Source organism: Anguilla rostrata, chromosome 9 (genome assembly GCF_018555375.3).
Source record: "Anguilla rostrata isolate EN2019 chromosome 9, ASM1855537v3, whole genome shotgun sequence".
Classification (NCBI taxonomy): Eukaryota; Metazoa; Chordata; class Actinopteri; order Anguilliformes; family Anguillidae; genus Anguilla; species Anguilla rostrata.
In genome coordinates this window covers 44,223,163-44,249,295 of record NC_057941.1, presented here as the reverse complement: position 1 = coordinate 44,249,295, position 26,133 = coordinate 44,223,163, and the positions used below count along the sequence as shown (strand labels likewise).

Genomic DNA, 26,133 nt, shown 5'->3' with positions numbered 1-26,133 from the left:
CCCAGAATTACATCTGCCTAGAACATTAGAGGCGCAGTGCTAATTGTGACTCTAATCCTTGAAAAATATTATGGAGCCAATGAGGAGCAGAGGCATTGTGGGGGGGGGGGGTGGGGTGGATGGATGGAGCAGCTGTTGTAGAAGCCATTTTCAGCGGCTTTATCTCGTTGACAAACATTACGCATTGTCGGCTGCCAGCATAAAGTAGAAAGCAAATCTGCGCTGACTGGAGTCTTCCTCCTCCTCGACGCGGTCCCTGATGTTGGCGTTTTAGGCACCTCATCACTCTCCAGCCGAGGGAGATTGTAATTGCGTGCATACATATGTAAATAACCTCCGCTCACGCGCGTACGAGAGAGAGAGAGCGAGCGACTTGTTTGCGGGAATATTAATGTGCGAGCTTTTCCCTCAATGCCTTTTAACGAGAACAGGGCCGCGTCCCCCCCCTCAGCGGCGAATGCGCGAAGCTTGCGAACGTGTCGTGAATTTCACAGCGTCAGCTTTTGTTAAAGCCGCTAATCCGCTTCGACCGGCGAGCGTAAATAAATCTGCCGGTGCTTTTATGTCTGGTTGCACATTCGGTTCTGCTTTTTCAGGCTGCAGCCAGGGGTTCCAGAGCTGCTCGTTTATTTTTAACGTCGCTCTGGACCCGATCGTCCCGCTCCATTTAGAGGACTGCTGTCACCAGCCGTTCCTCAGATGCCGCACGTCACATTTATTTATTTTTTTTGAAAAACGCAATCAACCACCGGTGCCTGATGATAACCTCCCCCCCCCCAGTGCTTGGCTTGTGCGCGTTTTCTTCTTCTTCTCTTTTAAAAAAAACGCGCAGCGGCAGTGGCTCTGAGGCGTCGGCACGGTAACGCGGTCGGCCGCGCGCGGGAGGGAGGGCCGAGCGCTGGCGGCACGGCGGGGTCGAGCCACGCTCGCGCCCGTTTAATTACGGGAGAGCGCCTCCCTCCTCTTCTCGCACCGCCATCTCGCTCTTATCAGATAAAGCCGGCCGCTCGCCGGCCCGCCCGCCCATCCTGCCCTCCGATGGCGTTCGGCTCCCAGAAGCCTCTGCTCCCGCCGTCCGCGCGGGGAGCCGGCCGGCCCCGAATGGCCTCAGTCGCGCGCTCACAGACGTGAGGCGAAGGGTTACCTCCCCCCCCCACTGTTGGAACAAGACCAGGTTAAAACCTAGTATATGGCTGGACCTAACACACGTGAACCGAGCGACCAATGGTGTAACTTCACAACTCGGCCGACCAATGGTGTAACTTCACTCACTCAGTCACAAACATTCACGTTTGTAGGGCTGGCCCTGCTGTCGCGGTCCAGCCAAAAAGGAGAGACTAAAGGCTTATCGGAAGGGGAAATTTACGGTGGGCGTGAATGTGAAATTCACATGGTTGTGGACCTGAGTGGAGGGGGGGTGGGGCTTGAACCCCTCATTGCCATGATCTTTTATTTAAGTGAGCAAGTCAGGTGGATTTGCGGTGCAATCTGGCGCTTCCAGTAAGCGGTGCGACGCGTAGACGGCGGTTCGGTCTTCCCGCCGCTCCTCTGGGCCGGTCTGCTCTGAGGTGTCCTAACAGAGCTGATGTTTAATTCATAAGCACGGCGTATCCTCTGCGTGTCCGATAATCAAAGAGCCAGCCGTCTGCAGGCAGCCCAACACAAATCACACCCCCCCCCTCAGCCAGAGTCTGGGTCTGGGTGGGGGGATTCCGACCCCCGTACATATACCGGCTCTACTCGAGTGAGCACTGTGTGAGTATCCTGCATGAACCCTGTTACTACAGGAGGATATGAAGCGTTAGAAAAGAATTTCAGCCTAGTCATCCTAGCTACAGACGTATCGGGAGTGGGTGCAGGCTAGTTCTGTTCCTGCTGGACGTTAATGATTTTCTTTTGTGTTTGTTTGCCACTCGCAGAAGGAAATGATTATGTTCATATTTACAAGGAAAAACAAGGCTCTACGTTTTTTTTACAAGTTGAAAATTTTAGCAGCACACTAATGAATCCCAATTAGTAGATGTGCCTCTAAAAATTTTTTCCTGTTAACACACACACATTTTCATGAGCAAATGCTCCTAAAATAGGACTAAGATTGCGCCTTTCCCATGATTATTTTATTATCACGGAGTAGCTCTTGCGATTGTTTTTAATGCTAAACATTTAACAAGAACACTGCGTACCGAACGCCAAGATTGCCAAGTTTCCCACAAGGGGAATAAAGGTATGCATCCCAGTGGGGGAGGAATTGAGTTGCACAATCCTGTGAAGCGGTTGAAAAACGCGGTGCCTGTCAGCTCTGCAGACACGGGGGTAGTGGTGGAGCCCCAAGTCCCTGGAGGATAACCATTTACCTCGCCTTAAAACAAACTTATAGACAGACTGCCTACTGTAAGGCGCCAGGGGAAATCACACGCAGATGTGACTTGAAGTCCACATCCGCTCTGCATAAATGTTTATTCACGAGTGCAGGTGTGTTTTACCCACTAGCAGGAAGGTATGGGCATAATTCACGTGTATTTTATCATGTTACTGTTATATAGCTATAGCGCACAATACTGAAATGTAGGCCTAAAGCCACATCTTTTCCCGTATTGAATTTTAGCTGCTTTTAGTACAAGTTACTGAATGTAAGTCTACGGAATATGCATTTTTATATAATTGTGCACTTGCACTGTCTGGTCTTTTATATTTCTTGTTTTTTATTTGCTCTTCTTGCCGCCTGTAGGCTGTTGAGGCAGCCAGCACCTTTAAGGGCCAGTGTCCAGTTTTCGATCCCCCGGGAGTCGGTGTGAAAGGCCTGGCTTCGTAGAGCGAAACGCGTGGGGGAGATTTGTTTGGAGCCCGGTTCACGTCAACAGGAGCAGCAGCAGATTGTGCATCTGTTGTGCTGTTTACCGGATGAGCCGGGCTGTGTTGTTAGCTCCATGCTAATAGTCCCAGTGGGACTGAGGTGCTGTAGATGCCTGGTCTGGTTGTTTTCACCACACTGCAACCCCCGTTGGTTCTGTCTGCCGCAGTAGTTCCACACCACTGGAGACACGTCTGCCGGGGTTAGGTAGCGCCGGTGAAGGGGATTGTGGGTACCTTTTGGATGCCGTCATGTTTTTGTTTTCTTTAAAAGACGTTCCCTTAGGTATTGGGCTGTCGCGTTTCCGTAGCTGTTCAGCGACTCCAGGCGCTGGGTGTTTCTGGTATGCGGTATTTCGGCGAAACTTAACCGGCTTGTTCTTCTCGTTGGCCTCGGGAACGCCGCCTCTTCGCTGCCCGTGCGCTTGTGACGCCGGGCATCCTGAGAAGTGCCGCCGTTGCTAACGAACGCCGGTTGCTAGGGGGGTCAGCGTTCGCCGCGCCGCGGTCGCGGCGGTGTCATCCTCGCCCACGTCTCGACGGTGTCGGCCTGGCGGGTCGTCGAAAAGGCCGGGCTAATTAGCTTCATTTAGACGCGCGTGCGGTTCAGCTCCGTGTGCTAGAACATTCTTCTCCCGTGGAGGTTGTAGAGCGCCGCGAGATTGTTCTTCATTTCCGTAGCGTATTTTCGTGCGCCGTGGCAAATTGCTCTAACGTTGCCGGGATTTCTCATTTTAGAAGCAATTCAAAGCGGATTTTCACGGTCCCTGGTGCATTTGAACGCTGCCGTACGCGCTTGATAAACGCTCTGTTTTCCTGTCAGGGACTGGGAAAAGGATGCATCACAGGAATGAAAGCGTCTAACCCCCCGAGGATGGTGGAGACGTGGAGAGAAGCAGCGGGGTCCGCTGTGTCTGGCTAACAACTGTCATCCTCCGTAAAGGAACTCATCCTCCCTCTGATTGGTCGGCTGCCTGGCCAGCGTTCCGCTGTGTCTTGACCGCTTCATTCGCCTCTGGCTTACCGGCTTATTGCATTTATCTCAGCCGGCCAGACCCCTCGCCCGTTTGTGTCAGTTCTGAAGGGTTCGGCCTTGCACCCTGTAATATAGCGGACCATTTAAGGAAAAAAAATACCTTGGGAAGACAGCGAAGGGAGGGGGGGGGGTGGGGTGAAATGGCTCATAGCAGCATCTTCCCCTGTGTGATTGCATTAAGCAAAGCCTCTGTGATCTGTAAAATAATAAATAAAAGGGAGAGCGTGTGTATGCGAGCTCTTGCTGTCGCTTGGCTGTGACTGTGGGGAGTCGCCTGGGTCTTGATCGTGGAGTAATGGGGAGAGACAGACTGACCCCCCCCCACGGCCACGGCTACCTGCGGGAGGTGTAAGTTTGATCTGCGCACCTGCAGCAACCCCTGGCTGCTCCTGTTTCGCTGGTGTGTGTGTGTGTGTGTGTGTGTGTGTGTGTGTGCTCACACACAGGCTCACACCTTCAGAGATGAAACCTGTAAAAAATGTGATCTCTGAGTTCCTCAAACCATACTAGCTGACCCTTACAAGCCTAAATAAATGATAAAAATAATTTAAAAAAGTCAAAAAGCACATATGAAATACAATATTAATGAAGACTTATTCTGAATTATTCTGCTTGATTTGAGGTCAGTTAGAAATACTAAGATGTTGGGGAAAAAATGTCGTGGATTTTTTGGTTTTGAGAGCTTATTGGCAGGGAAGTGTGAATAATTAAAAGTTAAATAAAAGTCACCACTGAACAAACCTTTCATGGAAATGTATTAACATTGTCTGCCCTGCTGCTTGCGGGTCGGTGGCTGGACCTGAGGTTTTGGATTGTCAACTTACCAGGAGCTCTCCAGCAATGCTGTTTGTATGCTTACCCAATAAAAAGACACTGACACTCTCACCCCTGGGAGATTTGCATGGGCTTACAGTCTTTGTGCACTGTGGGAGTGGCCTACGATCTGTGTGGTATATCCCTGCTGGTTACCATGGAGCCAGAGGTGTGATGTCACTATTTAATCAATGCCCGGAACATTCCATCAGCAAGTTGTTTGTGCCAGACATTCACCGGAACCTCAATTCCTCCTTTCTGCTCCTCGTTAGCACTAATTGTGGGATGCATGTAGTCGCTGTCAAAGGATCAGCTTTTGGGGGCGGTGGTGGTGGGGTGGGGGGTGGGGGGGGTGGAAGTTCTGTCTCACCCATTATAGAAGCTTCCGGAGACGTCCGCCATTCCTGACTGTTTCAGGGCAGCCCTGGACGAGCTCCCGGCGAATAATGACTCTGAAACGGGACTGGCGATGAGCGCGGGACCCTTAATCCATAATTGAGCCGCGCCTTTTCTGGAGAGAATGTTCCGGAAAGATATTCACGCTCGGCTGGCTTAAGCTGTCGGTTTTTTTTTTTGCGCGCCCTTAAAATCATTAAGGGCAAGTCCGTGAGAACTCTGCTCAACTCGGGCGGCACGCTTTCGGAAGTCCTCAGACTCGTCAGAGGAGGAACGGCCGCTTAACGGCGGCTCTGACGCGCGGCTTCCTCCCCTGCGTGTCGGCGGTGGGCGTCCTCTGCCTTTTCTGATGGAGGGCTGCGCATCGGCGCGTCGCTCCGGGTGAAACCGCTCCGGTCAGCCGTTGCTGCCGAGCCCTTAAGTGGCACCGCTGCCCTCGCGATCAAAGGCCCACTGTGTCCTGACAAAGACCCGGGCCCAGGGTGCGCAGAGGGGCCTGGGGTGCGCAGAGGGGCCTGGGGTGCAGACGGGCTGTTGGCCAAGCCCGTTTTATTTTCTCAGTGGGTGGGGCGGGGGTGGTGTGACCCTTCTGCCTGCATGGACTCAGTTCTGCCCTGTGTCTGGGAGGAGGTGTGGTTACTGGCCAAAAACAGCCAGGCGCACCCCCACCCCTGCTCCTCCTCCTGCCCCCTCAGCATGTAGCCTTGTGCTCTCAGTTTGGCTTCATTCTTTCTTCCCACCTTTTCTAGTGGGCTGTCATTTGCTCTGTGTGTGTGTGTGTGTGTGTGTGTTTGCAAGCGTGCATCTGAATTTCCCCATTTGTGTTTCCCCATTTTCACCATAATTGACCCTGAGAGTTGGTTGGTGTGATGGGAATGTTTGTACGGTGCAGGTTAGCTACAGCAAGATTAAAACTGGGCCGTGGTGTGCTAGGTTCAGCTGTAAAACTCTGGGCCTCAGTAGGCTAGGGTAGTCTGTAAAGCTCTGGGTCTCAGTGTGTTAGGCTAGGCTAGGCTAGTCTGTAAAACTCTGGGCCTCAGTAGGCTAGGGTAGTCTGTAAAGCTCTGGGTCTCAGTCTGTTAGGCTAGGCTAGGCTAGGCTAGTCTGTAATACTCAGGGCTTCAGTAGGCTACTGCTGAGGGTGCTTCAGGGTGTCGTGGGAGAGCAGATTTATACCTATTGGTATAATCTCTCTAATCAGATCTTATACCTGTACTATTGGGTCGCCCCACCGGGCTCCTTTACAGCGCTCAGCTTGACAGAACCGATTGCTCTTTTATTACAGGGCTTACTGTTCCCCAGCTCTCTGCAGTTTATTATTGCGTTTCTGCTGATAATATAAGCTGGCACAAAAAATGCGCATTTTGGCCGAGCTACACACAGAAATCACTGGCTCAGTTATATCAGGTTGCTGCTGTTCTGGATTTGAAAGCTTTTGGTTTTAATTGTTGTTCTTTTTTAATCAGCCTGTGCTCCAGGTGTGGGTAATAGTAAGCAGATGCTCAGTCGGAGCTGTCGCGAGCTGCGTGTGTGTAGTTGACTTTTCCGCGTGACCCGTTTCATTTTGTCCTGCATTCTTAAAAATCACGGTGCACAAAGCGGCCTGCTGTTTTGAAGCGGACTTAATTAACTTCTGGTCTAAAAACACTCCACTCCCACGCAGCTGCGGTCTGTTAGGCTTGTGTTTTTGAAAAGTGTTTAAAAGTATCTCCATGAAGAGACAGTGGATTCACTCATAAAGAGTCCCCCCCCCTCCCCCCCTCTGTTTATCTGAGCTCCACCTTCCTTCCTCTTCCTGCTCTGACACGGATAATCTATTGTTAATTTTTACTGGGCAGTTGATGGTGTGATGATTTCTGCATTTGTATACAGAGTCCGTTTCCCATGGTGCTTATCTGGGGTTATCTGGAGTGCTCTCTGGGTGTGTGGCTATCAGCGAATGGCCCGGCTCATCTCTCACCTCTCTCCCCACTACCCAGGGAGCGGCGTCCCTGGATCCCCCAGTAGACACGTGGGAGCCAGCCATGTGGAGAAGTAAAATTGGGGTGGGGGCGGAGGGGGGGGGTTGTCTGTCCATCCTGGAGGCCTGGAGATTGACTCCTGGCTCCTGAGTAAGAGGGGCTGCAGGAAGTTGGGGTGGGGGGGTCTGTGCTGGACAGGATCAAAGAGTCAGAAACACACAGAGCAGCTGCTGATAGCCCCACAGCACCCACATACTGAAAGATGGCCATAGTCTCAATAGTATAAATAGCCATTGCCTGGCCACTCCCCCCCCACCCCCCCCCTTTTCCCATGCTTGATATCACCCAATGGCCAGAATGCTACGGTGATTAAGACACACAGGACATTACCCTGCATGCAAATGCAAAAAGAGACAAATTTAATCGGTAACATTTTAAAATATGTTAAAATGTTGCTCATTGTGAAACGGTGGTACTACAATATCCTGTGTATTCCCCTTTAATAAAACACTTGTGCGTGTAAACTAATTAACTAGCCTAATTAACATACAACTAATTTCCTTCCTCGGCGCATGCAATCAAGTCATACTTGAATTTCTGAAAGCGCATTATTAAATAATGCAGTATAATTTTGTCGCATATAGCCTTTGAAGTAGGCAGGAGGGTTTGAGTATATTAACGCAGATGCTGTTTAAAATACTAAATGAAATTAGCAAAACATTCAAGCAACAAAGCATGTAATCAAATCGTATTGTTTTAATTGTAAAAGCTGTTCCGCTTGTAACTAGTGACCTTTTAAACAAAGGAGGCAATCGGTAATATCAGAATATATGCCTATGTTTTGTTGCCTTTTGGTTTAGTTACAGGAGGTCTATTCCATCTCTTACACAAATGATCTTCTGGGGATTCCACAGGTATCCTATTTCTGAATGTATAGGCCTAACGTGTCTGAATCTATCAAGCCTCCACCCCAAAATAAGGTCTTTAGCAAGACGGAGATTATTGGTAGAGGATTATCTTTAGTCTCTAGTTCCCAAATCCATACATTTTCCTTGGCTTGGCTGGGTCTGTATGGTTAGGGTCAGCTTTCAGCAGAAGAGACTCCCAAATAGGACATGGATACTCTGAGGGGCCAGAATTTCTTTTTCATTTTTTATTCTGCGTCTGGATAAAAGAAAGACAAACACTGACAATGAAGGAGGTGCGAATGTGGTGGATGAAAGGGCATTCCTCGAATTTCTGTTACATTAATGTATTAAGTACATAAATAAACTCTCGAGAAACAGGATTTATGGGGGAAAAAGGCTAAATTAATCTGCTTCTGACAATGTTGGTTTTTTTTTCTCCCCTGCCTGGGTTGGTCAGGGTCACCCCAGGTATCTCAGCACACTGCTGTGTGTCAGCCTCAAACTGGAAATAACCGGTTTACACACTTTCACGATGTACTCATGCGCCACAGTCAAAATGGCCATGGCTGGAGTTGAACACAGGGAAGCAGAATTCCTGAAATTTCTATTTCTTTTCCCATTTCCTCTTTCCCAAAATGGGAACAGTTACTTGGGGGTGGTGGAGGTGGGGGGGGGGGGGGGGGGAATAATTTTGGTGTTTTACAAACCTGAAGTGTTACTCATAAAGCACTTTTTTTGCGTGGTGTTCACGGTGCTTTGCAGTTAAAGAACAACTAGTTTTACAGCACCGCTCTACGGCGGTAAGCTGTTGGGACAGTGTACACATTGCTCCTCTGGGTATTGTTCGGCCATTTTGTGCTCACTCTTGGCTTTACGGCACCTCGGAGCAGTAGCGCGAGCAGCAGTCCATTAGCACCAATGGCCGGGACTAGTTAGCTTTTAAGTGCCCTGTCACAGTGTTACCTTGAAATTATGCTAAAGTGTCCATCAGACGGTCTCCTCGATTCTGCATTTGTGGAAATTTAAAAAAAAATTAGCCTACCTTTTTAGCATCGCTTAGTGTATCCATGTTCTTTTTTTAGTCATTTTAATCTTCTTAAATGATTTTATTTATTTATTTATGACTTTTATAAAACCCTGGATTTTTCATTCATTGTACTGTTATCTTTTCTTAGCAATGCTTCATATATTTTTTTGTACGTGGAGCCTGATTGATAGATAGATGATGTATAGCCTATATGTTTATGTATGCCATTATTTTTCTGTTGTGTGTCTGAACTGCTCGGGAGGAGTGTACAGTATATACTCAAGCTCAGTGTTCTGAGCTTATTTGAATCTTCTCATTGTGAGGAATGGCACAACAAACACGGGGAGTTTGTTTTGTGAAGTTTGTTTGTTTCCTGAAATGGGATCTGCCGCCTTGCAGAGACTCCATAAGGAGATTGAGCCGACAGCTGCTCCAGCATTTGGGTGAAAAGCAAAAAAAACAAAAAAAAAGCCCTATGTTTACACCTCACTGAAAAAAGCCAGAGAAGAAGAGTAAAATAATTTCTTTGGAATTCAAAACGCATCTGCTGCTACATATTTCACAAATGTTTTCTCATACTTCCAAAATATTAGATTTTGACAGACGCCTCAGTTCAATTCTCGGCTGAACCATGATTTATGATGTCACAGTGCTTCCCATGAATCTTTATTTTGCTTAAAGGCACGGTTCTTTTTCATACAGTCTGCGCTGTAAAAACCTGTTACTGCATAAGTGGCGCTTAATGTTGATGTCGTCCTTCTTCGTTGCTTTGTGTTGTGGGCATTTCTGTTCAAGGTCACTCAGTCCCTTCTTGACTCTGGCTGATATAAAATGGTTTTGCTTTGTTGTGCTTTCATTGCACTCTCCTCCCTCACACACACACGCACACACACACACACACACACTCACGCTCACACACATGTACGCCCGCACACATGCACGCTCTCACTTATGCACACTCGCACACATGCACGCTCACACACATGCACACTCGCACGTTTTCTCACACAAGCGCGCGCACGCACACACACAGAAACTGCACACACTCATGTCAGACATTGTACGGCCTGAGATTAAGGATAATTTTTGGAAGAGTAAGAAAATTAGAGGAAAAAATCAGAACTTCTGAGGCATGGTTAACAAAGGGCAAATTATCACTGAGTGCCAAGCAAATTGTTTCCTCCAGTGAGACGGCTTAAGAATAAAAATATGTCCCCAGCATGACAGCTTTGCCGCTTCCTGTAATTGCATGAATTTTAAACGAGCGTTTCTCCCGTCCTCTGAAAGCAGCTCTCGATAAGGAGAGTCTGCCAAACGAGCTGCGGCTTCTGCTCAAATATCATTTTCACGTCCAGCGAATTTAAAAAGGAGTCAATTACAGATTTCGGCTCTGAGGCGGCTGGCTCTACGGAATATCAGAAAGCGCTTCCACGGAAACGCTTTAATTTGAGGGTGCGACTAAAACCTAGAACTTCGAGTGAGCAGACCCAGCCAGTGGAGCGTTTCCTTTGTGGGGAATTAACACTCGCCACATCATCTTTTTTTAAATAAGAAAAAAAAACTGCCATTTTCTGTCAGGCTGTGCTTTTTTTTTTAATGCCACTGATGATGTACTCGGGGGCCATTTTGTGCCTGTCGGGAGCTCCGCGCGTCAGAGAGATTAGCGTCTGTGTGTGACGGGCTCGCCGGAGAGCCCGGCGCTGAGCGTGGCTTATCTCCCGCGCTGTAAGAGCTCAGTCGGGAGTCAGAGGTGACGCGAGCGCGCCGCAGTGCCCCCCGCGCCGGGAAGCCCAGCACTCCGACGAGCGGCTGTCAGGACAACGGCGCAAAAGTCCCGGGGCGGGCGGCGGCGGTGGGGTGTAACGGGTAAGGAGCTGGTCTTGTAACCGAAAGGTCACCGGTTCAGTTCCTCGGTAGGACACTGCCATTGTTACCCTTGAGCAAGGTACTTAACCTGCATGGTTTCAGTATGTATCCAGCTGTATAAATGGATCCAGTGTAAATGCTGTCTAACAATGCAGTAAGTCGCTCTGGATAAGAGCGCCTGCTTAATGCCTGTAATGTAAAGTCCTGTGGCGGGTGGCGGTGCGGTATAATGGGTAAGGAGCTGGTCTTGTAACTGAAAGGTCACCGGTTCGCTTCCTACGTAGGACACTGCCGTTGTTACCCTTGAGCAAGGTACTTAACCAGTATGTATCCAGCTGTATAAATGGATGCAGTGTAAATGCTGTCTAACAAAGCAGTAAGTTGCTCTGGATAAGAGCGTCTGCTAAATGCCTGTAATGTAATGTAATATAATGTGAAGTCCTGTGTGGAAGAGAGCAGGCCTCTCTGTGGGCTCCTGCTGCACTGTGTCCCGCTCATCCTGTGGGCTCCTGCTGCACTGTGTCCCTCTCATCCTGTGGGCTCCTGCTGCACTGTGTCCCGCTCATCCTGTGGGCTCCTGCTGCACTGTGTCCCGCTCATCCTGTGGGCTCCTGCTGCACTGTGTCCCTCTCATCCTGTGGGCTCCTGCTGCACTGTGTCCCGCTCATCCTGTGGGCTCCTGCTGCACTGTGTCCCGCTCATCCTGTGGGCTCCTGCTGCACTGTGTCCCGCTCATCCTGTGTGCTCCTGCTGCACTGTGTCCCTCTCGTCACCGGCCCGGGTGCTCGTTTAAAGCCCCCCTCTCTGAATCGGGGAGAGAGGAGCACATCCTGTGCATCACGCGGAGAGCCAAGCGCCGCCGCGCGCTTAATGATGCACTCCTCGCCTTCCCAGGGCTGCCAGGTGATGTCATCGCTGGGGAATGAAGTCAAACGAGGGCTTGGCGTGATTACCGGTCATTTTCGCGCACCAGGTTACGTGCCTGATTAGGTGCAACTTCCCACTGATTGGCTGGGGGTTTGGAATTGGAAGTCTTTTTTTCTCTCTCTCTCTCTCTCTCTCTCTCTCTGGGCTAAACTGCAGACCATAACATTCTCTTCTTGCATTATGCGCAGGAGACGCTGAGAAGGCCCTCGTTTGAGAGTAAACGTAAATGCTGTGGGCACCGCGGGGTCGGTTTTTAAAAAGCGCACGGCTCTTGTCCTCAGTGCAGTCATGCCTGACTCCTGTACACTGGTCTGACCTCAAGGTCTAAATGTCTGAGCATTTTTCTTCCTCATGAGCTGCCCTTTTCTTTCTTCCTTCTCTCTCTCCCTCCCTCCTGCTCTCCCCCCTCCATCTCTCACTCTCTCTCTCTGTCTTTCTGTCCCTCTCTCGCTCTCTCTCTCTCTCTCTCTCTCTCAAGTGCTGCGGCTACATTCTCGACAGGATCTGTTGCCAGGAGACGAGATTCTCCCCATTGTGTTGTCACAAAGGGGTTTACAGGGACACTGACTGGGGCGATTGGGGGGACAGGGAAGTGACACAGGCGCCCAGCGGTAGGCCTGTGAGCCGCAGGGCCTGGAGAGCAGGCCCTGGCTGGGGGTGTCGGGGCTGCCCACCACCCTCCACGTTTGGGCTGGGTCAGCGTCAGGGAAGACAGCGGGGGGGGGGGCCAGTTGGACGGTGGCAAGCCTGAATAACTAATAAAGTGCTTTTGAATTTTTCAGTCTTTTGGCTCCCTCCCCCACACTATTGTGTGTGTGTGTGTGTGTGTGTGTGTGTGTGTGTGGGGTGGGGGTGGCTGTTGCTCATAAGAGGAGGGAAACAGGCCTGGGAGACTGAGCATTAGCCGGGGGGGTGGGGGGGGTCTGGCCGTGTATGCTAATCTTAGCTGCGCCGTCCCCCTCCGAGTCTGTAATTGGAGGTTTTTTTTCCCCCTCATTTTGTGCTGGCCCCCCCACTCGGTGTTGTCATTACTCTGAATACAAGGGGGAAGCGTGTTGTTTGTAATCATTAATTACGGTATTCCAAACATCTCATTGGCCAGCGGGATCCACGGCAACTCCGTGGAAACGAGCTGACATTTTCCCTCCCTGTTCTGGAGGAAAAGCACATAACAGTCACTTTCCATCACCCCCATATTCAGCTGAGTTTTCATTTCATTTTCATTTAGGCTATCTATTGCAGGCTTTATCCTAAGTGTATTTACCTTCGACCGTTTTCAATAGTTATGGGATGGTTAAATGAGCGTGATAGGTTCTTGGAGTCATTGGCTAGTATAGACTAACTGAAGATTTGAATCCCAGTTGATGTGTTGAAAGATGATTATTGGGAATTAGCAGTATTTTTGTTGTTTTAAGGATTTGGTATGTCATTACTACAGTCAATTAATGGCTAACTAACAATTTTAAAAAAATAAATGGTGTTATGCAAGTCAAATAATTCAAAATATAATTTCAGTTTAAACTAAATCTGACTTGTCCAATTTGCAAGATAAGTGAATTGTTTTACAAATGATCATGCTCACTATCATTCCTATTTTCCATTTTAAAAATTATTTTGTTTCAGTTTATTTAACAAAATACATTTTTTCAAAATGTTTTTCTTTAATCACATTGTCATATATCATATCTATAGTTCAATTCTCTTTATTAAAATAGTAGATTTTAAGTGTAATCTCCACAACAATAGTTTTGATTTGCTTAAATCGATGGCCATCTGGGAGTTTCTGAGGCCTGTATGCTGGCTGGGAAAACTGAAAAAAACCCTGTTTACTGACAGCGATGTTCGACTCCAGCCGGTGAAAATGTTAGAACAGCAAATGGCTACTGGGCAAATGCTTAAAAGAAAGGACAAAGTACTGCCACAAAAACCACCACTGCCCTGTGGTTTCAGTGCTGCTGCATGCGCTCCAGGAGAAAATACCCTCCTTGTGGTGTTTGGGAAAGGTGAAGTATGCAGAAAGAAGCAAGGGGCATGTGTGGTATCTTTTACCAACAGATTAAAAAAAAAAAAAAACACAATCGTTGCTCATTTCCGAGTGCTGCTCATTGTCAGAGATACTGGCACTGCTGTCGGGGGGGTGGGGGGTGTGGGGGGGAGGCTGGGAGAATTCCGTGCTGCTAACCTAATGGTGCAAAAGTGGAATTACAGTTTTCCCTCTGCCAAGTAACGGTGTGAAGAATTTGAGAGGTGGTGATCTGTTCGCTGTTCATGGCATTTCTCAATGCTTGGACGCCGTTATGGCATTGTCGTTTATTTTTTACGGCTTTTAAAGATGAATGTGTAATCATCAAATTTCACTGAATGGAAAATTTGACTTTCTAGGGGTTTTTTTTAAATAAATTTTTGGAATTGTTGAAATGTATTTTCATGGTTTCGACCCTGGATGAACCCTGAATGCGCCAATACCAGCCGTTGTAAAGCCAGTGGGTCCTCAGAAACGTTTCTGAAAATGAATTGTACACAGATGCTCAATCAATTTAAAACATACACTGAAATTAAAATAATGGGGAAAAAAACAGAAAGCAAATTGAGCAATTCAAATATTTTTTTTAATTAGAAGCAATTGTACAAAGCTGCAGTTTGCATCTGAAACGGTACAGAATTTGTCAAAAGGATGACAGCGTGAGGTCACTAGTCTACTGCAGTGGTTCTCAAACTCAAGCTTGGTAGACCCGTGTGCGATGGTTTGTTACAACTGCACGTGTGAATGTTAACAAGCTGTGAATATTTCTTAATTACGCTTTTCCATGCTTTGAGGGATTATTTATCCCGAGAAGCCACATTATCTCAAATGGCTATGCATGCCATGAGGAATGGAAGTCCCATACTCACATTGTGCTATATTGCAAATGATTACGTCAAGAGAGGTGGAAAAAATAATTACCTGGTCAAATTAAAGACGGGAGAGACTCAGCAGATGAAAGTGTGGACAACTAACGGCTAATCTGACCATTTGGTAGATAATGAAGTTCAAAGTTCAAAGACAAATGCAAATGATAACAAGCCCAATCCTGCTATGTGTCAATGAGTTTAAGGGAAGAAAACAAACAGACTTAATTGTTTTCATCGACCTTAATTGAGCAAGAGATTGGCTGCAACAAAAGCTATCATATGCAGGGGTCCCCAGGACCAAATCTGAGAACCACTGGTCTTATTAGGTTCAGATTTGTCAGTGAGCAAAACTTGATTACATTCGCATCAGTATCAGTATAGAAGTACCTAAGAAAAATACTCATGTTCCAGGCTGAAAGTGAAGGGAGACTTTTTGCAGTGAGTCATTGCATAGGGCTAATTATTAACTCATTAATTGAATTATTTCATAGCATGTTTTAGGATGAAATCCGGGTCCAGTTATTTCAATGTTTGTTCTCGGGGGCCATAGAATATTCAAACACCGTGTCAGAATAACACAAACTCACTTCCCTCATTTGCATGGTGTTCCCCATCGGCAGACCTGTCTGGTGCATGGAACAGGCTGTCTGAACGAACTCCATTTTGGAAATTAAACGGACACAAATAGAGTGAAATGTCTGTTGAGCTTTTACTCGTGCGAGCGCGCGTTTGCGTAACATTGTTTTTACGTGCCTGCACTCTCCCAAATTGACGTTTAATAGAAGTGCTCTCGTGAGTCAGGAACCTTGTCAGACAGACCTATAAATACAACACAACTGGCTGCTTCAGATTAGGGTGGGGGAAGAAACCGCGGTACAAATAAAGCCTTGTTCATTGGGTGGGACAGTGAAACGGGTGGGACAAAGAAAACCAAAAAATGTTGATCCCTATAATGAACTGTTGTGCTCAAAGTGGTCATTTAGGTCAGTCATCCTTCCTGACGCTGGTCGCTGAGGCTGGGATAATAGGTGTTGCCACCATTACGCATTCTCCTGATGGGCTTGGCGGAAGAGCACGCTCGTCAGTATGCAGAAACGCACGAGCGCACGCTCCTTCACCTGTTCAGAGTGAGCACGCTCATCAGTATGCAGAAACGCACGAGCGCTCCTTCACCTGTTCAGAGTGAGCACGCTCATCAGTGTGCAGAAACGCAGGAGCGCACGCTCCTTCACCTGTTCAGAGTGAGCACGCTCATCAGTATGCAGAAGCGCACGAGCGCACGCTCCTTCACCTGCTCAGAGTGAGCACGCTCATCAGTATGCAGAAGTGCACGAGCGCACGCTCCTTCACCTGCTCAGAGTGAGCGCGCTCATCAGTATGCAGAAACGCACGAGCGCACGCTCCTTAGTATGCAGAAACGCAGGAGGCCGCTCCTTCACCTGTTCAGAGTGAGCGCACTCATCAGTATGCAGAAACGCACGCTCCTTCACCTGTTCAGAGTGAGCACGTTCATCAGTATGCAGAAGTGCACGAGCGCACGCTCCTTCACCTGCTCAGAGTGAGCACGCTCATCAGTATGCAGAAGTGCACGAGCGCATGCTCCTTCACCTGCTCAGAGTGAGCGCGCTCGTCAGTATGCAGAAGTGCACGAGCGCATGCTCCTTCACCTGTTCAGAGTGAGCACGTTCATCAGTATGCAGAAGTGCACGAGCGCACGCTCCTTCACCTGCTCAGAGTGAGCACGCTCATCAGTGTGCAGAAGTGCACGAGCGCACGCTACTTCACCTGTTCAGAGTGAGCTGAGCTGCCGCTACTGCTCCTGTTTACTGTACACTGCGCGGTGCGGCCGTCTGCGGAGGCTAAACACGGCGCTGCCTCTCATGCGGAACGGACCCTGGCGGAATTAGCGGGTCTGGAAAGCGCGATGCGAACCGCTTTCTGGAAGCTGTTCGACTGCGCTCGATTCTACGCGATAGGAACACACATTTGAAGGCACTGTATTGTACGAGGTCAGCCAAGGAGGAGTGAATACATTGGGATGGGTTAGCAGAGGTTGCGGTTGCGATGTTTTTCCAAAACAAAACGGCGCCTACAGCTACCGGAGAGGGAACAGGCTTCCTGTGGGCGGGGCTCTGAGGGATGGGCGGGGCTGCGGCAGCTGGAGGGCTGTTTGTGTCGGGTGAGGTCAGAAAGTGCGTGGATCAGGGTACAAAGAACTCTGCAGAGTATGGTTGCCCTTATGGTACACTGGGAACCCACAGAGAGGAGGGGTACGGTAGAATGGGTAGAGGTAGAGGCTCCCCCTGCAGGAAGGCCCTTGCAGGTGCATTGCACTCGGTGGGGGGGGGGGGGGGAATTGCTTTCTGAATTTTGGCCGGCAAAACTTGCTGCAAAAAAGCGAAGAATCCATTTACCTCTCGCTGTGTTGGAGCATCGCCAGGGTCTCCGTGCCAACGGCACGCCACCCTCTCCTCAGGCTACGGAATTCATTTCCCTTTGGAGCTCTGATGAATTTCAGAGGAGTTCTGCGGTCGTTCGACTGTGGCACTGTGCTGTCGTGCCATTATCAGCTTATCACACTGTACTTTGTTCACAGGCCTGCACAGAATATGTTGCGTGCACGACCAGAGTGGGGGGAAAAAAAAGAAAGAAAATTGTTTTATTTTGTCAGTGCCTTACACGCACTTCATTATGGATACGAAGGTCCCTCCCAGTGTCACTGCATATCGGATTTATTCTCCGTACGGACACACATTCGGGTACGGCACTGTTATGTGGCGTTAGCTCTTATGCAAACCGCGGTCGTGATGACATCGTGAAAGCCACAAGACCGTGAGGACGAATGGAAGCAGTCTTGAAAAACAAACACGCCGCGGCGCTAGCAGTCTCTGCGGCCGCTCGAACGACGTTCAGCCGGCGCTGAAAAATTACAGGCGTTAAGCTCCGCCCACGTTCGCTCGAGGGCCACGTCCGTTCCCCTGATTTACGAGACTTCCCCCCCCGTGAGAGATTTGATTACGGATTGTGTGCGAGCCTCCCGTGCGTGTGCCCCTCCCCTTTCCCCACGAGTTGCGCCGGTGTCCAGCGGCCCAGCAGATGTGAGGCGGCATCTCAAATGGAACAGACTCCACACTGTCGGGCGGTAATGGTGTCACCGGTGCATTAGGTGGATTCTAAAAATAGAGTGGAGTAGAGTGTCCGAGGTGGATGATGTATTTGTGATAAATGCACTCTAACATACATAAAGCTTATCCCTTTGTTTCCCCCCCCATAAAACAGATGATGCATTATACTTATTAAAAAGCGCTGGCATATAGTGAACCTTCAGCAATTTTTAAAATAATCCTTGAAAGTAGCTCATTTGCAGTGTACGATAGCATATAGGCTATGTGTATGCATATACTGTAGCAGCCGCTTTCCTGCAATTCATATATTACAGTAACTGAAGTGCAGAAAAAAACAACACACACAATAGCAATTTGTGTTCAGTTGCAAATGGATTCTATGCATGTAAATCATTTGCGGATTGTGTTAATGGTCTTGTTAGATTAAATTGGCTGCTCTATTTTTACCTGAATCGTTTGTTTGCTTTAATATGCCTGGAATGCGATTTACTGGAACTGCTAACATTTGGTGTAGCTTTTGTATCATGGTGAATTTGGCACATTTTACTGAAGGCCTCTGCTGAAAGATGTTGTCTTTATTCCTCCTTTTGTGTCCTCTATCTACAGACTGAATGGTGTGTTTTGTAAAGTTTGGCTGGTGTCAGTTTTCTTAAAATCAAGCGGGCTGGAAATGATTTACCCGTGTTCTTCGGTGTGGGTAACTGCCTAGGGCGTTTCTTTGGACTTTTTCGTGCTTTCTGATTTGGTAAATCAAGCTTTTTCCCCCAACTGAGAACTGAACGCGCCAGGCGCAGGGTGTAATTAAGCGCGTACCAAACACATCCACACCTGTAGACCTCTAATGTGGATGGCAGCCATTTGCAGGTCTGTGACTGAATATAAAATATCTCCTTTTTGTCATGTATTGCTAATTCAGCCTCCTGTAGCCTCATTTGCATTCCCCGAAGGAGCATAATGAAGTTCATAATGAACCTACGAGCATTTTAGCATGCAGATTCGAAACTGTTTTATGATGTATAAACAGTATATCACTGTCTTATCTGTGCAGAACAGCCAAATGTTATACAAGTACATACATGGTTTACGAAATGACCTGATATTAGCGAAATGGAAAATACACATTTCAAACGGACACAAATGATTTCATTTAATGTCGATGATTATCTGTTTAATTAGCCGCTTTTGCGCGCCGTCTCCTGCTGCGGACCGCGAATCAACTTTAACATCTTGCGCCGTGCATAATTAAACTCTGCGCGTTGCTGTGCCGCCGTATCTGCCTTTTGTGCGTAAATGACTGTAATTCGGTGATTGACTGGCGCGGGCGGAGGTCCCGCAGCCAAACACGCCGCGCGTAATTGAACGTCTGTCACTGAGGCGAGGCTGTAGGTCACGGGAGAGCGGGGGAGAGGGAGGGAGGGAGGGAGGGAGGGGGGGGGGGGGTGTACTGCATGCACGTGTCACAATCACAAAGATTCATTTTAATTAAGTTAGCCATTCTGTTGCCATGACGAGTGCTGCCGTGTTGGCCTTCCTTCTCTGTACAGTGCTTGGAGGGGAGGGGGGGGGGGGGGGGGTGGTTCTGCTCCATCGGTCCTCAGTTCTTTGTGCAGCAGTAGCGTTACGCATGGTGTGGTGTACTGCAGGGCTGCCCAACCCTGTTCCTGGCGATCTACTGCCCTGTATGTTTATACTTCAGCCCTAATTTGGCACACCTGATTCTACTAGTTAGCAGCTCAGTGAGATCACTAGCTGTTGAATGAGGTGTGCTTTGTTACGGCTGGAGTGAAAGCCTACAGTACAAGGTAGATCACCAGGAACAGGGCTGGACAGCCCTGAGTGAGATTTTCCTTATTTATTCAGTTGAAGTACAGCCTACACCCTTCCCCCCAGGTTCCACCCAGCTGTAGTGGAGTGTCTCGGGTGTTTTACTGGGCTCTTATGAGCGTGTCTCTGTACTGAACGTCGTTAAGCATCTCCTCACCTCTTGGTATCCGCAGGCGTGACCCATGGGCTGGAGATCACCTCGGGGGGGCCCACGGCCATCGAGAAGGCCAGCGGCGAGAGCGTGAAGCTGGAGTGCCGCTTCTCCCTGGCCCCCGAGGACTCCGGGCCCCTGGACATCGAGTGGAGCCTGCTGGCCCCCGACAGCCAGAAGGAGGACCGCGTGGTGAGTCTTTTCGGTGCCGCGTTCCGTGAACGTCCCCCCTGGAGACCGGCGTCTGATAGTCACTCCCAGACTGTGTACAAAGTTTTTTTTCAATACAGGAGTGCAAATATGATTTGAGAGATGTTTGTAAGTTTACTGTACAAAAAGCTAAAAAAGGGATTAAAAGGAGATGTAGCCTATTTCTATTGTTGGGGTAAAATTATGGAATAATGCTAATATAAATGTAAGAATGTGTAATTCGCTTTTGGTTTTCAAAAGAATGGTTTATAAAGCTATGTTTGAGGGTTACAATTGTGAATGATTTTGTTATTATGTTTATTTTTGGAGGGTAGCTTAAATTGAAAAGAATGTAGGATAGGCATATATAAGCATTATGCTTCTGCCTGTGCCTTTTCAGTCACTACCTAATACATAGATTGTTGACTTGTTTATATTGTCTAGACTGTTTATATTTATTGTATTGTGTGTGATGACTGAATAAAAAATACTACTACTACTAAAGGGTTCCGTTACCCTACCGCCACACATACGACTGCTCGCACGCGTGTGTGGGTTTCAGAGATGGGCTCGATTCCATCTCCGTACAGCGAATTATGGAAATGAACTGAAATTCAATATGCGAATTGAAAAAATTACCATAATAATTTTCTGTGGGGATTTAATTGAATTCTGGGCCATTTTCCTCATTCGCCTGCGTTTGGGATGGAATTGACCCCAGCTCTGGTGGCTGTGTCACAGGGGACCTGGCCCTCTGATTGGCCGGTTCTGTGACCTGCTTGGGAAATATGCAGATGGATATATATTTCAGCCTGCTTTCCAGTAGGTTCTACAAAAGATTAAATGAGGGGTTTGAGTCATTTAGTTGCATTAATTAAAACCGTTGGGGGTAAAAACTGTTATTGACTTGGATTTAGGTACATTTATTTATTTTGTTATTTTTACCTAGCCATAATTGAAATTAGGAACTACATTTTCCATTATCCCATGTTTGCATTAAATGTGTATAATCTCACTGCATCTAATTGTATTAAATTGAAATGTTCTTGAAGGAATTTAATGAAACCATGCATTGCTGTTTCACCACACACCCTTTGACCTGGCTGACCCACACCAGGGCCAATCAGAGATAGTTCTTACCTTTGCTTCAAAAGCTGAAGGTCGCATGATGTCTGTATCTTTGTGTGCTTGTCAGCTGTCTCGGAAAGAAGTCATTGGAGACGCAGAGAGTGAATTCCTGTGTTCTGCAAATTACAGCGATAGTCAAGTAACTCTCAGTTCCTGTTTAATTGATGCGCTTTTCCACATTTTCAGTATTTTGTGCTTGGACTTACTGTAAAATTGAGATTTCTATGGTTTCTTATTTGGGAAGCTTGGTTAAGAATTAATGGCTAGTTGGCTACGTTACCTCTAAAGCTTTGCTAAAATAATAAGATTGCTTTTTTACTGGAATAAACCCACCGCAATCAGTCGATCCTTGTTTGGAGAGGAGTAACTCATGTAAATGTGGCTGCTTTTGAACAGAAATCAATGAAATGATGAAGTATAATCATCATACACGTACTGACTATCCAATACCTGGATTGAGCCAAACAAATGCAGCAGGGTTAAATGAGTATAATTAGAGGACTGGAGACCTTGTGAATTAAGATGGAAAAGGCTTTATTATTCTGTCTGGCACTTGGAATCAGAGCCAGCCATAGGCTGTTGGTGGCCCTAAACAAGAATTTTTGTTGTGGCCCCAAAAAACTTGAATTTTGAATTTTTGAATTTTGAAGAATTTTGTGGCCCCTGGGATGGTTGTGGCCCTAAACAGCTGCTCGGAGTGTTTATACCAGTGGCCAGCTCTGCTTAATTGGTGATAACCTGATGCAGTGTCTGTCTCCCCCCATCCTCCCCCCCCCCCTCACCCTCATTCTGTTGTACTCGGGATACAGGGACAGGTGCACTCTAGCAGGAAGTGGGCTCAGGTAAATTTGGGAAGGGCTCAGACGGGCAGGAGGCCCTCTTCTCCGAAGTGTGCCAGGGGGCACACCTCAGTACCCTGCCAGTATAACCCCTCTCTCTCTGGGCAGTGCCCAGGACAGTATAACCCCTCTTTCTCTGGGCACTGCCCAGGACAGTATAACCCCTCTCTCTCTGGGTAGTGCCCAGGACAGTATAACCCCTCTTTCTCTGGGCACTGCCCAGGACAGTATAACCCCTCTTTCTCAGGGCAATGCCCAGGACAGTATAACCCCTCTCTCTCTGGGCAGTGCCCAGGTCAGGCTGGCACCCCCCTGTAGAGCTGCCAGTTACAATGCAGCTCGGCCAGGGTTAGATTCTACATTGTGATTTCCATCTCAGTTCCAAGAACCAGGGATTGGTCTGGTCACACCACCTAGAGTTTATGGTTTCACCTTTAAATAAAACATAGATTTTATCTTGAATGGCAATGGGTAGGGTTGCGAAGGTTGGAAAATTTCAGCTGAATTCCCTACACTTTCTGGAATTTGCCATGGAAAGTGTCCACTCCTGAATATTCTGGAAGTTTTGCAACCCTTGCAACAGATGATGAAACCAAACCTAATTTGGTGTCTGGTGGCAGTCACATCTGTAGTCTTTTTCTCAGTGATAGAAACTTTGTTTTTTCAATTGAAATCTCCCATTGTTTCATGCATTGCATGGAGAAGCTACAAGAAAAAACGTAATGGGGTGTCAGTCTTGAGCAGTTTCCTCCCCCACCCATGAAGGACAATCTTAACCACCATCATTAAGTTCTTTCCTGAAATGGAGGCAAAGTTCACAGTGGTTTGACAGCACGGTATCAGCGTGGTGCTTCTCTTCGAGTGGTTCCGCGTTTGATTACGATCCGCTCTGTGCTGATTGTGCAGGTGTGAGGGGGTGGAGCCCGGCGCCTCTGTGGAACTTTAATGGCCATGAAAATATTCCACAATAGGTTGCTGTGTTTTGTAGACGCTGTAAAGCATCCGGTGTATGTGTCTCTGTGCGTGGGAGAGATGCCTGATTTGTGTGTGTGTGTGTGTGTGTGTGTGTGTGTGTGCGCGTGCGTGCGTGCGTGTGCGTGCGTGTGTGCATGTCTCTGTGTCTGTATGTCCGCACGTTCAGCCTGGTGGAGATCTGCAGCTGCAGTGTGGGAAGAGGCCCCTCCCATTCCCTCATTGTCTCTGCTCCATGAGCCCATTGGGGTGGAACCCTTCCCTCGTTCCCCCTGTAGGAGGCGGGGCAGAGCAGGGCAGGGCGTGGCCACAGACCCGTACCCAAACCCACAGACACGCCTGAGGCTTTGCCAGCCTCCCGGTGCCACTCCATGCCTGAAGGTGCCAGGTGGCACTTTCAGGCTGAAGCCGGTGGCTCTGCTGGTGCGTTGGCATGCTCTGTGTTTTTATGCTTCGGCCCAGATTAGAAATGGGTCAGGGGCCTCTCAGAAGGCCCCCTCCCCCCCCCGCCCACCGTCCCCCCACCCAGCCTGGGTCAGTCGAGCAAGTGGCCCCCTTGACGCCATTGTTTTTACCAGAACTGCAAAACACCGCCTCCAAAAACATTCTTTCCCACTGACCCACTTAATTCAAAATGGAAGCAACTGTGATTGGTCAGGGCAAATGCCTTAATCCCTGTTCTTTAAAGAAGGGCCGTTTGATTTTTGGACCATGTGTGGATGTGAGATGGTGATACACTGCATTTCCAAAAGTATATGGACACCTGAACATCACACCCTTGTGTATTTGTTGAAAATATTATTCCAAAACCATGGGCATTAATATGGAGTTAGACCCCCCTTTGCTGCTGTAACAGTATCCACTCTTCTGGGAAGGGTTTTCAGTAGATTTTGGAGCATGACTGCGGGGATTCACTTCCATTCAGCCACAGGAGCATTAGTGAGGTTGGACACTGATGTTGGGCGTAAGGCCTGGCTCACAGTCGGCATTCCAATTCATCCCAAAGGTGTTTGATGGGGTAGAGGTCAGCGCTCTGTGTAGGCCAGTTCACGTTCTTCCACACCAAAGTCAACAAACCATTCCTTTATGGATCTTTGTGCACAGGGGCATTGTCACGCTGAAACAGGAAAAGGGCCTTCCCCCAAACTGCTGCCACGCAGTTGGAAGCGCACAGTTCTAGAATGTCATTGCATGCTGTAGCATTAAGATTTTCCTTCTTTGTTACTATGGGGCCTAGCCCAAACCATGAAAAACTGCCCCAGACCACTATTCCTCCTCTGCCAAACTCTTACAGTTGTCTGGGCCAGCTCTAGCAGGGCAGAAATTTGACAAACGGACTTGTTGGAAAGGTGGCATCCTATGACAGTGCCATTTTGAAAGTCAATGAGCTCTTCAGTATGACCCATTCTACTACCAGTGTTTGTAAATGGAGATTGCAGGGCTGTATGCTTGATTTTATGCACCCGTTAGCAATGGCTGTGGCTTAAACCACTATTTAGAAGGGGTGTCCACATACTTTTGGAAATGTGTACACTACTGACGGAAATCCCTCAGAAGGTCCATAAGGGTACCCCGTTAATACTCAGAGGGTACGCTTGGCTTCTTTTCACTTTTGCACCCTGACCTTTTGAATTAGACTGGCGTATTTTTTGGGACAAGAGATTCTCAGTTTCTTAAACCCCTTCTGGCAATCAGAGGATTTGATGCGGTGGATTAACCAGGTGAACGAGGTTTGTGATTGGTGCAGGAGCTCAGGGGCGGTGTGTTCCCAGGGAAGTGGGCGACCACGGGATCCCTAACCGGTAACAGCTGACAGTGATTTTGAAAGGACGGCGTTGGATTAGCATGTGGTGGATGGACTATCTGCGTGTGTGTGTGTGTGTATGCATGTGTGAGTTTGTGTGTGTGTGTGTGTTGCGGTCTCTCTCAGCCCTGGTGTGTGTGTGTGTGCGTGTGTGTGTGTGTGTGCGTGTGTGTGTGTGTGTGAGACCCGCTCCACGCTGCTGCGGGGCGGAGCCTCGCAGGTGCGCTCTCTGTTCAAACCGTCCTCCTGTCGTCAAGGAGACCGCTCCTGTCTGCAGAACCTCCCCCTAAAGAAAAGTCCCCAGGGAGCTTGTTGTGATGATACACCCGTATAGGGGAGCTGAATATTGTCCTGTAAACCACGCTGGGACTCCAGCTGAAAGGCGTACGCTGTATAATGAGAGAAATCACTTCTGCATCATTCATTCATTAATCATTTGATTTGTAAAGACTTAATGTATTCGGTGGCTGCTGGGTTGCCCGTCGTGTCAGAGCGCGGTTCTGATGATGGAACGCCCCCTTGGTCTCGTACCGGGGGAAACGGGGGGGGGGGGGCACGGTGCATAAAAACACTCGTATTTTCCGAGCGTGACCGGGGGGGGGCGCAAGTAATTTGTGCCCGCATCAGTTCCTTGGATACACGCATTAAACTCATTTGCAATGTGAAGGTTACATGCGCCGCTCGCCAGAGCCATTAGCATAAACCCTGAGCTGCAGTGTGTGTGTGTGTGTGTGTGTGTCAGACATGATTACACACTGTGTTTGAGGGGACCGCTGGCCTCGGGGCTGGACCGGAGGGCCCGTCGAGCGTCGCAGGTGCACGACGACGCCGTCGTTAGGCGCAGGTGACGTTCTGCCGCCGCGCGTCTCGAGCAGCGCCGCCGTCGCCGTCCCACGCGGATCGGATGCCTCTTCCCAGCGCGGCACGGGTCACGTGACCCCCCCATTACCTCATGCTTTCACAGGCGCTCTATGTAAATAATGACCTCATTGTCTGACTTCGCCGTCCTTGCTGTGGCATAATGGCTAATGCTAATGATATACACTGACACGGTCTGTACTGTGAACTACACCAGGCAGCAGTGATGCTGTGAGTCGGTATAATAGCGTAGGAAAATGAAGCATCGCTAACACTGTGCTCACTCCCCCGGAAAGAAAACAAAAGGCTTTCCCTGCTTCGGTGTGCTCCCTGCAGGATATTATGTCCGTGTATAATAATCGAGGAATGCCCTTTTATTTTCTCTGTCTGTCTCTAAAGAGGCGTGCTGTTGTTTTTTCATTATGCGAGTAATTCCCTGTCTTCACCTGGCTTTGTGTGGCTGAGCCCTTTTGTGTGTGTGCGTGTGTGTGTGTGTGTTTGTCTGTGTGTGTGTGAGTAGTGCGTAACCGGCCTTGCCTCCAGGACATTTCATTTCCTCGTTCTCCT

At 48.5% G+C, this 26,133-nt stretch overlaps 1 protein-coding gene across 1 annotated transcript in view; it reads left to right on the top strand.

The window, feature by feature from the left end:
• The window catches only part of cxadr (CXADR Ig-like cell adhesion molecule), a 46,996-nt gene that overhangs the window by 11,487 nt on the left and 9,376 nt on the right, over positions 1–26,133 (top strand). Inside the window, exon 2 of the mRNA XM_064352325.1 lies at positions 19,799–19,968. Within this exon, the coding sequence (XP_064208395.1) occupies positions 19,799–19,968 (170 nt within the window). The remainder of the gene's footprint in view (positions 1–19,798; positions 19,969–26,133) is intronic.